This window comes from Dicentrarchus labrax, unplaced genomic scaffold, assembly GCF_905237075.1.
Source record: "Dicentrarchus labrax unplaced genomic scaffold, dlabrax2021, whole genome shotgun sequence".
Taxonomy (NCBI): Eukaryota; Metazoa; Chordata; class Actinopteri; family Moronidae; genus Dicentrarchus; species Dicentrarchus labrax.
Window position 1 is genome coordinate 4,045,429 of NW_026136712.1, and position 15,113 is coordinate 4,060,541.

At 40.8% G+C, this 15,113-nt stretch overlaps 1 protein-coding gene across 3 annotated transcripts in view; it reads right to left on the bottom strand.

Annotated features, from left to right (window-relative positions):
• The window catches only part of dnah9 (dynein, axonemal, heavy chain 9), a 332,930-nt gene that overhangs the window by 145,415 nt on the left and 172,402 nt on the right, over positions 1–15,113 (bottom strand). For 2 of the 3 annotated variants that reach the window (XM_051416718.1, XM_051416717.1), the window contains exons 8-18: positions 14,542–14,658; positions 14,295–14,445; positions 11,380–11,494; positions 11,107–11,175; positions 8,165–8,291; positions 7,516–7,662; positions 5,097–5,205; positions 2,746–2,987; positions 2,424–2,559; positions 489–685; positions 140–402 (exon numbers count right to left, since the gene is read on the bottom strand). In XM_051416718.1, the coding sequence (XP_051272678.1) occupies positions 140–402; positions 489–685; positions 2,424–2,559; positions 2,746–2,987; positions 5,097–5,205; positions 7,516–7,662; positions 8,165–8,291; positions 11,107–11,175; positions 11,380–11,494; positions 14,295–14,445; positions 14,542–14,658 (1,673 nt within the window). The remainder of the gene's footprint in view (positions 1–139; positions 403–488; positions 686–2,423; positions 2,560–2,745; positions 2,988–5,096; positions 5,206–7,515; positions 7,663–8,164; positions 8,292–11,106; positions 11,176–11,379; positions 11,495–14,294; positions 14,446–14,541; positions 14,659–15,113) is intronic. The other variant, XM_051416719.1, reaches the window with a different exon arrangement.

Consider the following 15,113-nt stretch of genomic DNA (forward strand, 5'->3'; position numbering starts at 1 on the left):
GAAGCTAAACCAAACCCAAATGCTTATTTCAGCTCTGGACCTAAACTTAACTTCACCTCATGAAAATATGTCCTTGAAAATAAAAATAAAAATGACCAGAGACAAACATTTTCTCATGCTCCACTTGAGTGATACTCACCCGTCCACTTGCTCTCTGAAGTTATCCAGCGTTGGCGGGCTCTCTGAGACGCTGTCCTCAGTGTAACCCTCCATCTCCTGGCTGTTGAGAACATGACCGTACAGAAGGAACTGACGCATGAACTCCTTCCTGTCGTCCACATACAGGTAGCTGTAGCGGTCCAGAGAGTTGCGAAACTCGCAGCACGTTGCCATGACGCCCTGCGCACGTTCCATTAGGAGATTGCGCATGTCTGCCAGATCAGCCATGTCCTCCATGTCAGCCTGAGGGGACATTTTGCAAGTTTTTTTGGACATGTGGCATGTTGAAAATGAAAGAAATACAAGTTATAGATGTATGGAGTCAGTACCTGGTAGTGGGGGAAGGGGCTGTGCTGGGCGAGCCGTGGCACCAGCGAGGAGATTCTGAACACATCATTGATGAGGCTCTCCACCAGCTCAAAGAAACTGTCTCCCGCCCCAAAATCCAGAGGTGGAGTGAACACTATGTCAGGAACCTTCAGATCCAGCTGAGCCTCAAATAGAGGGGCCACAGACGCTCTCTGGTCTGCACACAATGGAAACAATGAGAAGCAGTTAAATCTGCAGTGCTAGAGTCAAACATATGGATTTGTCATGATGATTAAATAAGAAGAAATTTAAGACAGTGTTACAAATTTTAACTAAATGTGTTCCTCTAAAGACAAACAACTAAATGGTGAGAAAAGGAGTGGAATAAGGAGGAGGAAAGAGCAAGAAGTAGATCCAATTGTCAAAATATTATATTCTTTTTCATTTTTTATTCATAGCTTCTTTTTCTTGGCCTTAATAAAACATGTCATGTGGTTAAGAAAACACTCAATGGAGAATCCATAGTGAGAAAAAAAAAAAAAAGACATGCTGACAACCAGGCTGGAAGAAGCCAAGTGAGTAATAGATGTAAAAATGTGACAACAACAGAACATTTGAGAAATATCTCTTTAAATAAATACTTTGAATATTTTATGTCCGTTTATAGTGTTGAAACATCTATTTTTAAATATTTTGTTTTAGAAAAAGGTAACAATGTTCATGCATAGCAAATAATAAAGGCAATAAATAAGCCCAAAAGACAGTAGAATAAGCCACTAAAAAATATCTAAAGTTCAGTTATGTAAAAAACAACAATACATCGTGAATTCGCCAGAATCTTACATTTTTTGTCGCCCAGCACTAGTCTATATCATTTTTAAATCTTAAACCATGATATTTGAATCAAATATCTCTGAATATAACATAGAAATATAGTAAGATAGTCTTGTGGTTTCAGCCTAAACAAAATACTATGAGAAGGACCTGATGGTTTATTCCTTCCTCTAGAGCATTGCTGTGTTCTCAGAGATTTCCAGGTCACTTCACTCACTATCTTCCTAATCATAAAAGACTGTTTGAAACCTCCCAAGGAAGAAGAAAAAAGGAAGTAGAGGCGTAAGAACGTGTAGAATAAGGAGGAGAAGAAGAACTGGACACAGTAGCAGCCTGGAAACATTCCACCACATCTTGAACCGCATCCCAGTCCATCTGAACTGGTTTGACAAAACCCCTGCCAGCAAGCGAGTCCAGACCTATTTCATGTCCACAGCCAATACAGGCGGACACCCAATTGACATCAAAACCCCTGAGGATGTGTTGCTAAGAAGCTGTCCAAGTCAGCACTGGCTGGAGGATGATGTTTTTGGTTTCGCTGTAGAATCAGGGTAGCAGGGTGGAATTTTTGGATATTACATTCAAGGCTGGCAGCAACATTCTGGCTTTGAGACAACAGTAGTAACAGCACAGTGACTACAGCACTGCTGATAGTAAGAGTGTTTCTTTATCAGGTCCCCACTCCTTTTAAAACATAATAACTCGATTATCTGACATTTACTCTCCGAACAGTGCGGTTTTATTCTCACTGGAACAAGTTGCCTTCAATTTTTAACAGATTATAAATCTTTTAACTATTTTTGCAATTTTAACTTTCTCCCGCAACTTAATTGCAACAAAAAAAAAGACTAAAAACAGCAACACTATCTATAAAAAGCTGCTGTGAAATAAATCATTTTAGGCAACAACAATCCCAAAAAAAGTCTGTGAAATCCTGGAAGGACTAAATAGATGTGACACCAAAAGTTGGCTGCAAGTAGTGTCAACAGAAATGGAAAGACAGGCAAGACATTTTTTTTCTGATAAACCTAATTTAAATTGTCAATACCAGGACGCCTGGGAACCCTGTTTATGTGATCCGATTTGTCTGTCTGTGTATTGTTTGTTCATTAATATCCTACCAGTGTTGTCCAGGAAGAACTTGAGAGAGCACTCAATACTGTTGAAGAATCCGTCGATGATCATGTCGTCGATGTACTCCACGTAGGCCTTCCACTCCTCGGAGGCCTGCTCGCCTCTGAACAGCTCCAGATTGCTCTAAGACATGACAGAGCATAATACTCACACTGAATCATCATCTCTACTACCTTTAAAAAAATGACTGTAGGGCAAAGCAAATCAGGAACAGCTGACTACGTAATAACCTCGCAGAGCGATGAAATGAGTGAAACTTAAAGCCAATTTGACATGTCACACAACCATGAGGAACCCTTTTTTAACCACCTTAAGCAGGAAGTGGATCTTTTCTCCAGAGGACTGTATCAGGCTGTAAAACCTTTCCAGCCTCTCGGCCCTGTCATCCAGGCTGAGCAGTGCATCTTTTTTGCCCTCCTTCCTGTCAAACAAGGGGCTGGCCCAGGACCTCATGCAACTCTGGATCTCCTGTACGTTGTCTTTGGCCCTCTGGAGTCGGCTCTCCAGGTCACAGACAGAGTCTCGCACCTCCTGGATGTACTGCCAAATATCTAGAGGGGAATGGATGATGGAGATGGGTGTTTGAGAGGTCAAGGGGATAGAAAATTAAGGAAAAATGAAGCTAGAATAGGAGTGATTGGTTGTTTTCATCCAGGACTGGTGGATTCCTGCAAATGCCATTAGGAGCAATAGGAGGTGCCAGAGGGACCTGACTTTTTCACAGATTGTCTGTCTCATGTACTACTGTCAGAATATAGTGAAAGTTTCAGAAAATATATACATTAAACATTTTAATTACCTACCACAGCTTTAACTGGTGTTTGAAATTAATGAAATAAACAGAGAGGGGAAAAGTTATGTACTTCTCAAAGTATTTGATACATGAAGCAGGTGGACACAAGCTTTATATACACGTGAACAGGTTATCAGCTATAAAATGGAATGAATGCCATGCTTCTTCCCTACGCATGGAAACTCAATGCTGTCGGGCCAGAAGATACAGAGGAAAATGTCCAATCTATTCCCCAAATTAATCTACAACATACTAATGATTTCTTCCATAAGCATCCAGACTGAGCACACACACACACACACACACACACACACACACACACACACACACACTATACAACAACATAAAGCAGGAGTGTGCAACTGCTGAATGTTCTGCAGAGGGACCGTGAGTTTATTCCCACAGACAGACGAGCACGCTGGCTTATGCCATAAACACTCTTCTCATTTCTGCTACGTTCTTCTGGGAATCCCGGAGTCGAAGAAACTAACAACATGCCTGCCAGCGGAGTGTCAAGCCAAGCCTATCAATGATTGAACACCTCTCATACTCATACTTTATGTCTTTCAAAATGCAAAGCTTTTCTGTTCATGTCATGTCTCATAGCGGCTTGCTCTGCCCAGAAATGACAGGGATGGAGAGAGCACCACAGAGGAGGAATATTTCTATAATAAAGTGTGAATTTTCATACAAATAAAGATCTGCTTTACCACATATGTATTGCGATTTTTTGCATCCTATACTCTATACTATAGTATAGCAAACACATATACAGTAGATATTCAAAGAGCTGAACTGGAACACAGTGATTGTATACCGCAGTGCTACAGCAACAGCATTTTGGATAGGCAGCAGGAGCAGTGACAGCCGCTCAAACTAACTCAAGTGTGAGGAAAAGACATCACAGAGCTGGACTTGCTCTCTAATTGTCAGTTTAGCATTCAAGATGTCAACAAAGATGAACACAAAATAACCCAGAGTTTAGATTTAAGGAACAGTTAAGCATTTTGGTAAACACTCTTATTTGCTTGAGATGAGAAGATCAATCTCAATCTCTTGTCTGTGTATGGAGCTGGAGCCAGGAGGTCAGCCTAGCTTACCAACACTTCAAAAGCTCACTAATTAACATGTTATATGTCTTTTGTTTGATCTGCACAATCCTGTTATTATTACTGTGCACTATTTCTTGACTAACAATGGTGTATCCACCCAACACTGATGTTCAGAATCTCCAGCTATAACACGGGTTGCCAGATACAGTCAGTGAGTACAGGTTTTGGTATAGGTCACGGTGCATGCACAATAATGCCAAACCTGGCAACCTCATAGTGATGCCAAGAAAAATGAGCAAAATGAAGATGATTCATAAGTGTTCCTGCTTACTATAGAGCCGGCCTATTCAACTGGCGGCCTGCAGGCCACATTCAGCCCAGGAGCAGCCTCTGAGTGACCCACATACATAAATCTGATGTATGACAAAATAAGAGAAAATGAATGTATAGAAGAAGCTAACGAGTGAGCCATCTTGCTTCCTTCTCATCTCTGTAGGGAACTGCACATAAGCAATACTGATCACTAGGTGGGAGGGATCACATGAGAGTGACACTAAAGTGCAAGCACATTGCTATTTTTGACTACATTCATTTGTATTATTTTAAAATGTGGCATTACCAAAAGCTAAAAAAAAAGGCTTCAATCAAATAGGCTCCTGAAAATGTCTGGCTCATCTACATTTCCTGGTTTTAAAATCTGGTTGTGGAGGTAGAAATCTCAAACCAATATCTCAAAACCTTTAAGGAAAAGGAGACATTTAAATCTGCTATTCCTTAAGATTCCTCATCTGGCAGTTTTTAGATAGTGTCCTGACCTTGGCTGTTCCAGTTCAGACTTTCCTCCGCCTTTTTGAGCTGAGCATCAATGTCCCCCAGCTGGCCCTGAACCAGAGGCTGCTCCACGTCGAGCACAGAGTGCATCACCTGCAGCCAGACAGTCGGAGAGAGAGCGAGAAGGAGACAGAGGAAGATGTGATGTGATTTTCAGCTTCCATTAAGTGTGTACAGAAATATCATTCTAATATAATTTCTGTGTGGCCACTGACAAGGGCGCACAGAGGCCCAGAGCATCAAGACAGGATGTCATCCTCATTAAAGTCACTGTTTCTGGATCGTTCCATGTTGCCATGACTTAATTGGACTTGAACTTTTAGCCACCTGAAGCAATGAAATGTAGTATTTTTAATATGTAATCACCTCATTGAGGGCGCTGCGATACGTGTGGCTGAGCTTTGTGGGAGCTGTCCTCTGTGAGGCTGAGTTAATTACATCACTGATTGCTCCGACATTGTTTAATGCTACATTATTAAAACTGCCATTTTGCCCCCCTGTCCAGTTCCCATTAAGACCAACAATAGCATTATGTGTTTGATAGTGTCTGTGGCAAAAAGAAACACATTTTATGTACTAACTTTCATTTAAGTCATTAAGTGAATACAGACACAGACAATGCACATCCTCATTAGCATAATTTTCTAATATGTTTATAAGCTTACTGCGTGCACAGCAATCACTGTAGTTCAGCTGAGTAGAGTGTAACTGATCCATGCCAAGATTTCAACATTTCTGTAGTATATAAATATTATCAGACAGCCGCAAACCATCTACAGCAATGACAGAAGCCCCACAAGGCTTTAATTCTCTTTAAAAAAAAAAAAAGGTCCAGTGTGTAACATATAAGAGGATCTATTGGCATTAATATAACTATATTTTCATTCTTGTATAATCACCTGAATATAGGAATCGTTATGTGTTTGTTAGAATGAGCCATTTTTTTCTAGTCACCAGACTTGCGATCTGTTGCTAGATGCCACTAAATCCTACAATTTAAAACACCAGAAAACAAAACTAATGAACAAGATAGAAATATAGATAGACGACTTTACTAATCTTAGATGTTTATGGCCTATATCCTGAGAGTGGTGAGTAGGTTTGCGTAATAAGCTAGCGTTTACAATTTCAAATATCTTACATACAAATGCAAATGATGAGCTGTTTGTTTTGAGATATCAAAGCGAAAAGTTGGAAATATGACCTGAGGGTGGCGCTAAAGGCAAGAGAAAATCATCATGATATTAAAGATTTAACCTAATTTATAATAATAATAATAATAATAATAATAAAATTGTGGTCCATCAGGCTATTCTCAAAATAATTAATATTATCCTCTGGGGACATTAAAGTCCGTACCAAAAGTCCTGGCAATCCATCCAGTATTTAGCTGGATTTGCTAATGGATGTCTCCATCAAAGGAGCAAGGATAGCTGCTAGGATAGCTACAGCCTCATTCTGACCCGTAGTTTTACTGATACTATGTGACTCCACCCCATACTGTGATGTCAAATGAGACTTTTGAGGGACTGCTACAAGACATTAGCAAGCTAATTTTCAGTAACCATGCTCGCCTGTCTACTTGTACTGTAAGAAGACAATCAGTGAAATCATGAAAATGTAATATAATTCTCTACAAAGAGGGAAATGTGGTAAACCCTGTTCATCATCCTGCAGTGTATACTTTATGGTCATATCATTTTGAATAATTAGCTTTTAATACAATAATGAGCCCATGTAATGGAAAACTGGACTGTGAGTAATAGTATAGCTAACCAAATGAGTCTACTGTGTTTTAGACAAAGAAATATTGTATTACCAGTTAAGTTTTAAACAGCCTCTCAGCTCATCTTCTGTTGCGATATCATTTTCTCATAAACACATGATAAAACACAACCAAAGCATTTTGATCAGTCATCATAACAGTGACACCAGCTGATCTCAGAGCAGTGAGGGACAACTGATCTTTTTAGTAATGCTACGTTAATAGTGGTACATTTAGATTTTTTTTTTATGCTGTACACACTATATTATAAAACTGATCAGATATTTGCTAAGATTAAGTGGCAAGGTAAGCAGCAGACATCACAAAACACTTTTGGCTAGCAAGAAACAACGACGGCTCACCCAGTTACACACAATCTCACATTACAGCGAAACCGTACACTAAAATATGTTTCTGAAAGGATTTTAGGTGAAAAATAGTCAACGCAGTAACAGAAGCTGGATTCATATTTGATCAGCACTGCCTAGTTTGACATACTGTCAATGCATGACCCTCATCACAGGGTCCACCTTTCAAGCATGCCACTTTACAATTCATGGCTCTGGCAGCTCGGGTGAGTGAGTGTAATTATCCTTAAATTCCCTGTCTCAACTGCTTTTATCCTAATCCAAGCCAACCTTGTTGTATCGGCCCACGGTGAGCTCCAGGTTGGCCACATACTGCCACAGTTGCCCCCTGGTGGTGTAGATCTGCACTGCAGTTTCAGGGATGGCCTCGGTCTGTCTGGCCTCCAGGTACTTCACTTCCCTCAGCACGGATGCCAGCTAGGAAGAGGTCAAAAGGGAATTTAGAAGCACTGGAAGACATTTAAACCATAGACCATAAAAGTGGAGTTTCGTTTTTTCAGTACAGGCTGCCAATGGTGTGTGCCAATATTCAACACCGTTACTTTTAAGCCCAGTTTCACAATAAAGATTTAAACAACAAATATTCAGTATAGTTTGTTGGGGGTAGAAAACTTTCCACTAACTCAGATTAATGACATGTAGGTTAGCAATTCTTTAGGGCAGTGTGACCCAACATTACTGACTTTAAATGAGAAACTGACCCAACTAATTATCAAGATAAATGTGCAGCAAAAATAAAATATACTTTATTTGAGGATTTATACTCTCTTATGCAGCTGCAGGCAAAAATAATGAATATATATATAAGCAAACTAATAAATCACTCAGATCCTGTCCACAGGTAAAGATTACAAGCAGAGACACATCTAGCAGCCTGTCCTGGATCACTTTTCCTAGCATGTGGGCGCCATGTGAAAACCTGCGGGTTGAAGTTGACTGAGATGAGCCGAGTGGCCGGGTCTCTGCTGAGTAATGGCAGACTGAGGTTGTACTGAGAACTCTCGCCCACGGTCTCCGTCCATGTCTCATACAGGCTTGAGGAGTATCTGCAATACCAAACCCAAAGAACACAATCTGCGATCACAATCAAACAAGAAGTTATTATCACAGAAGAAACAATTTGTACCTTTCCCCGCCCGGGTAGAACATTGTTTCACATTCCCATTAAAAGGGCCGGGGCTTTTATTTTCACAAGGCCACAGGCGTGAAAACGGGCTGGCATTATGGAAATTAACATAAGCAACAAAACAAGCGTCTAAAAGGCATATGATTGAGCCATTTTCCCAATCCTCCGAGGTTGTAAACAGAATGGGAGGCGTGATTGGCTCGTCCATATCGAGCAGACAATAAGGGCAGAGGGAGAGGTAGCGCTGAAGGAGGGTTAGATGTAGGCGTGGGGGGGTAATATGAGGATAAACGCTGATTCATCTGGCTGGGAACAGACAATATGTCAGGGCTCTGTACAGCTATATCAATCTGTAAATAGCCACGATTATGATGAGAACTTCAGTGCGCACTGTGTGCTCCTTATTGGATTTCTGCTGTGAGCTTCATTTCCTGATAGTGGCACCGCAGACGCAGAGGCAATCAAATACCTTGGTCATGGCCATAAATCACGCTGCATTTTGTCTGTGGGGGTAATGAGTGAGCATGCCCGTCCTGTTCCTGACTGGAATATGTATAATAATGGTGGCGTTCATCGGAGGCAGCGGCAATGATTATTACAGTATAACAAGGGCTCTAATTTCTGATGGGAGTAAATTGAGGGCAAGGAACTGGTGTTGTTCATCATTCCATTACTCTGGGTGGGGGGACAGGGAGTGAAGGAGTGATATGAAGCGTGTGAAGCATAAAGAATGGGTGTTTGTCACGGTGTGTGTCTGTGTGTGCACACTGTGATGTGATCTCATTCACAAAAGACTTACTCACATCATTTTGGGTTTACTGCGCACACACACACACAAGCATTTTTTACCACACTAGTAAGGACATCGAGTATACTGACAACCTCATCTTTAACCTTCTGCAATGCATACCCAGTTTTTGATAACACTAATGCTAATCTAAGCTCTAAAAAGGGCTGCAGTAAATGTCTAATGTCAGTAATTGTCATTACTGATTAAGCTATTCTCTCAAACAAATAATAGATCAGTTGTTTGGTACAAAAACATCATGCCCAATGTAATGCCCACCACAATTTCCTCAAATGCACATTGACTTTCAGATTGCTTGTTTTGCATGTCCGAAGCCCATTCAGTTATTATCACAGAAAACTCAGAACAAAAACAAACCATCTGGCTTTGATCGACAATGAATCCGTCAAAATTGTTGCTGATTAATTGTCCACTGCTCGACTAATTGATTGACTATTGTCCTTTCTTATCTTTCTTAAATGGGCTTGAGAGCCACTCTGAATTATAAACTAGAGACCATCTAGTGATGGGATGAACATGATAAGTACTAATCAAGTACTGGGGCAGCTGTGGCACAACAAAGTACTAACACTGTGTCTGTGCTAGATCTCGCTACAGCAGGTCTCCAGGACCACATTTTGCCACGATGGTGCACACAAACTTATTAAATTTTACCTAATGTCTTAGAGCAGACAGGAATGATTTAAAGTGCAATACAGCGATCCACAACCTAAAATGAAAGTGGGCCAGGGGTGTAATTGGAGGGACCAGTGGCTGCTTCCCAACTTCCTACCACCCTACTTCTGGCACCCTTGCTCAGACCCCACCCGTCTTCAATTTCAACTATACACCGGTACAGTTTCTGCCACATCTTGCATGGTTGTGACACTATCGCTTTGACAAAATCTGTTTGCAGACAGACATAAAAACACCTGGCAAAGCACTCCGCTTCTCTGGTAGTTCCTGCTGCAGTAGGTGTCTCGAAGACCACAGTTTGCCATGACACACACGCACACACACACAATGTGGCAACAACGATGGTCTAATTTAAATGTATTCATTTATTTTGCCCTTTATTAGACAGGACAGGGACGGGAGAGCGTGAGATGCAGCAAAGGGCCACAGGTTGGAGTCGAATCCATGGCTCCTGCAGAAAGGACTCGGTACATGGGGCTCTAGAAGGTACATTTTATAGATGCAAAAAGAACTGGGTAAGACTGGCTCTCCTGAACACAGTAAATCACAACGAAACACCTGTAGTGATGATACAAAAAAATCTTAATTTATTTTATTCATGATGTTTACATGACCTCCAAAATGAAGTTAACTTAAAGGTGCCCTTGTGGCAAAACAAAAAGAGAAAGCATGTTGACGCTGGGAGACTTTTCTTTGTCTTTGTGGGAGGACATTTCTTCAAAAGTATAGAAACAGAAAATCTCTGTGTCTCTTTCTCTCTCAAACAGCACCCCCCCCAATGGAATCCTTAATCTTGCAGGTTTTGATGTTGGATGTGGTCTAAAAGGCCATTTCTCACTTGGCATCAGTGAGCGGCGACAGAGCATATGGGATTATGGGAGCCCTGTGAAATAATCTGCAGAGCAGCACCGCAGTAATGAGAACATAAATCATGCCCCGAGCTGCATGTCTACATGTTATTCCACAGGGGCTGCTTCATAACTGTTACACACTCAACTAACAAAAACACTTATGTTCAGTTTGAAAACGGCGTCTGTGTGAAATTACATGGAAAAATCACGCCGGAGACGGAGATAATATCTGATTCATGTTGTTGGCTTTTATGATATTTACAGTCCAATAAGAGGGCGTCCTATTCTGTCACTGTCTATTCCCTTTAATCTTTCTTCCTGTTCTTTTATTCAGTAATACATACATCTAAGCATGATGACATACAGTGTAATACACTGAGGTAAGATACACACGCACACACCTGTCCAGCAGTTGCATCATCTCCTCATACTTCTGAATGACCCTGGCTCCTTCTGCAGACTCCAGGCACCTGCAGAGAAGATGAAATTTTACGACCCCTGCAAAGGTCATACCCAATATCTTTCCAGTGGCCAATATTCCAAAACATCATTTTTATGAGGCCTTTAAAACAGCTCACAGAGCGATTAATTCACACAGAGATCACTGGAGATGCATGACCGCTGAAATGTATTTTTTTTTATCTGCCGTGTTGGAGACAAGAGAGGAGACTCACGGGTAGGAGAGGTGTCTGAATTTGGTGAAGGGGGTCTGGATGCGCTGCTGTAGCTCCTGGGCCCATCTCAGCCCACCAGCTACTGCTGGCATGTTCTTATTCACTGGAGTCCAACCTGAGGAGGTCAGGAATCATTACTGTTACACAGATAATCACCACAAAGATATGGCTGCAGATATTAGTAGTTCACACATAATTCACAAAATAGGCCTGTACCAGAGTGGAGTGTACCAACTCATTCTGACAGAGATGCCATAAATATGACATGTAGCATTTCTTAAAACAAATTCTGCTACGGTATGGTGACAGCATGGCCTGTGCATGGTTTCTGCAGGCTACAACAGGTTAAATTTAAGACTTTTTAAGACCAGTATGAATGCAATGCAAGACATACTGGCAAATAAAGTATTAGTTCCATGTCAGTTACCTTTTGGAGTTGTTACAGCCAATAAAAATTTCCAAGACTCTACAGCTATGTTCTATATGTAGTTCAGTTGTGCACTTCCATAATCCTAAATGTTTCCAACAATGTTGAAACTCAGAGGAATCTGTCATTTTATTCAGGTAAAACTGCATTACACCGGTTGAACACTGATTAACACTGAAGGAATCCTAACTGGGAGAAGATGATTGCAGTGACACAAATGGTGGGGAAGACAGCAACTCCCATGATCCCACGCTACTTCACATCAAACTTTGTCTTTTGTTATTGTATTAATGTGGAAGACCCCACATTAATTATATAAGAGTAATACTGAAATATTAAACTTTATACAAGACACGTTAACTTTATTTATACATTAAATTTTTAAGACTTCTCAAAATCCTATTTAAGCCACTTTAAGACCTAAAATACACAATATTGGATTTTAGACTTTTCAAGACCTCACAAACACTCTCCTGTGGCAGAATATCTGTTTACAGGAGGTGATAAACCAAAAGTTAAGAGCAAAAAGCACCATCTAGAGATTGCCTGAGTCACTAATGTGTAGATCAATTCATGTCTTGGCCATATAGTAGCCTCTGCAGTAAAGCATCACACTATGCTGGACTGGTCAACATACTGAGTGAAGGTTATCTATATTGTTATAGATGACTTAAATGTCCTGCACACCCACACAGATGTTTTCTATACCTCTGGCTGATTAGACCTCTAGTCAGGTTGAAGTTGGGTGGAGCTATGCTGGGAATTATGTGTGTCAGAACAGCTCATGTACCAATAAGTGAACAGGGATAATTATCCCACCCCAACGGACACAACAAAGCTAAAAGGACCCACCCATACAGTCCTGACAAGAGGTCTAATGAAGCAGCATAAGTGTGTAGGGTCTTTCAGGGTTATAAATGACTTAAGGTCTGCTAAATTTCCAGGATTTCTCTTGATCTCTCTTTTTAGTTAAGAAGTTGTAAAATAAAGACCATCCCAAGTTTAATCTCTACAACAACCAGCATGCCCTTTCAAAGTGTCCTTGAGGCGTTCTTATGGATCTCGCTGTCACATTCTCACTCAAACTTTTGAGTATTTTTTCCAGGTAGTCTTTGGCCTTTATTAGAAAGTTCAAAGTAGAGACGTGGCAGGAAATGAGTTGAGAGAGAGATGGGGAAAGACACGCAACAAATGGTCCCAAGCTGGACCCCAAACACTGTGGTTCATGTTCAAAGGATTGGTTCACATAAATCACAAAAAAACCTACGCATTACCTCTAGTGCTATCTAGACACAAAAGATAGTTTTGATTTTATTGCCCCAAGTTTTGAGATATTGATCTCTGAGATTTCTGACTTAACCTTAAGAGACTTGGATGAATCTCACGACGATTATTTCCTGTTAAGGGAACACTTTATACAATTCTCTGTCTGTATTATGTAATATTTTAATCATTTTTAAACGATCATACAGACTTAATAGGCTACTTACTTGATAAATTCAGTGTTTTTTTGTCCCTGACAATTACTTTACTTTTCTTCATAGAAGTGAATCAAATGCTGAGATATAGGCCTACTGTATAAGTTTTCTTATACCATTTTGTATAAAAAGTTCCCACAACAGGAAAAAATCTATTACACAAAATTCTCTATTTGGGTTCATTTTACAGTTTGGAACATTATATGAAATATCCATAAAATATCTCAGTTTACTAAATGATAGAAAAGTCCCTGACTGAAAAAGTTTAGAAACTGCCTTAAAATCAAGACAGCTAGTGTTTGGGACCCCCTAGTGGGGGTCCCAAACACTAGCTGTCCTAAATCATTCAAACATACACTCAGTAGTTTACTTAGTGAGCAGTAAATTGAGATTACAGACATTCAGCATTCACGTTCATTTTGCATCATGTATAAAATGATGAGCATTGCATTGTGGGATTTTGAGAATACGATTTTTGTCTGTTCCATTGCAAAGTTGCAGATTGCAAAGAAAGTTTTGAGGGCACCATGCAAAAGCCTATAGTGTAAATCAAACAATAAAGTGTAGGACTGTAAATATAGTGCACTGTATGGTAAATGGGACTGATTTTGATCACAGCCCTTAGCAGCTGCCTGTGTATTTGTGGATTATTCAGAGTAATGGGGATGATGTTTCTGCAAAGGCATGCTGCTGATGATTTCTTAATTTCATTTTTAGTGTTTAGAGCCGCCACCTTTAGGCTGAAATCTCAGAGACAAAACAAAAAACAAAACTATCTGCATAGCAAGATTCCACTCGAGGCAAGTGATAAAATTTGCTTACCCCGGTCATCTCTAATCTGAACCCAAACATTACCATTTTCATCTTCATACCTAATCTTAACAATCTAAAGGTTGATTTATGCCTAAACCAAACTATCTGGTTTCTACATCACGCTGTAGTGGGATCCTTGCTCACTCATACGTGCTGCTGTGAAGTGACTTAATTGAAGTATTGTGTAAGATGCTCACCCAGCTCCTCTGCAGTCTGGATGTGTTTGCTGTAAAGGAGTTTACAGCAGTCCAGCTCTTTGTTAAACATGGAGACAAGGAGAGGGTATCTGTCCAGAGCATCTGTGGCCACTAAGGGGCGCTCCAGCAAGCTTCCAAACATATCCAGAACCTGCAGACATCAGATAAGAGAAAAGGCTTTCAAGAAATATGTGTGAATGTATATGTGTGTGTGGGTGAGAAACACAGAGAGATTAAGCTCTTAGACCTTAAAGGCGTGCTCCAGTCCGGAGGCGTCCTCAAAGGCCTGACAGAAGACTGCTCCTAGTCGTCGGTCTGCGTCGTCCACCTTAAGTTTGAACTCCCTCACGTCTTCTTCATACTCCTGCAGGGCAGATAGCTCAACTAAACGACAGCCAAAACGCCACATGGCAGCGGGAGCTAGCGCAGAGTCAGCACAGCATATTCCTTTTCACATCTCACTGACTCAAAGCCATCCAGCGGGGAGCGCTGACTGGGCCTTACAAGCAAAGTAAATTGCTTTTCTTGCTATAAGTCAGAAACATCTTGGTTAAGCAGCTAGATGGCACAAAATGTCTATTTGGGCAGAAAAACAATTTGCTCCACAAACGCTGGAGTGACCCGGCTGTGGTGGTGTTTGCCAGATGCAGAAAAAAAGGGGGGCATGTACTGAGACGTATTCAGGGGTAGAAATTACACTGAGCTTGTAGCCTGTGTGCCGCGTGTTTCATAAAAGCCTTGTGAGAATGAACTGACCTTCAAAGTTGCGCTACAAAATTACAGCCCATTTTTTTCCCAGCAGGCAAGTGAACAAACCCT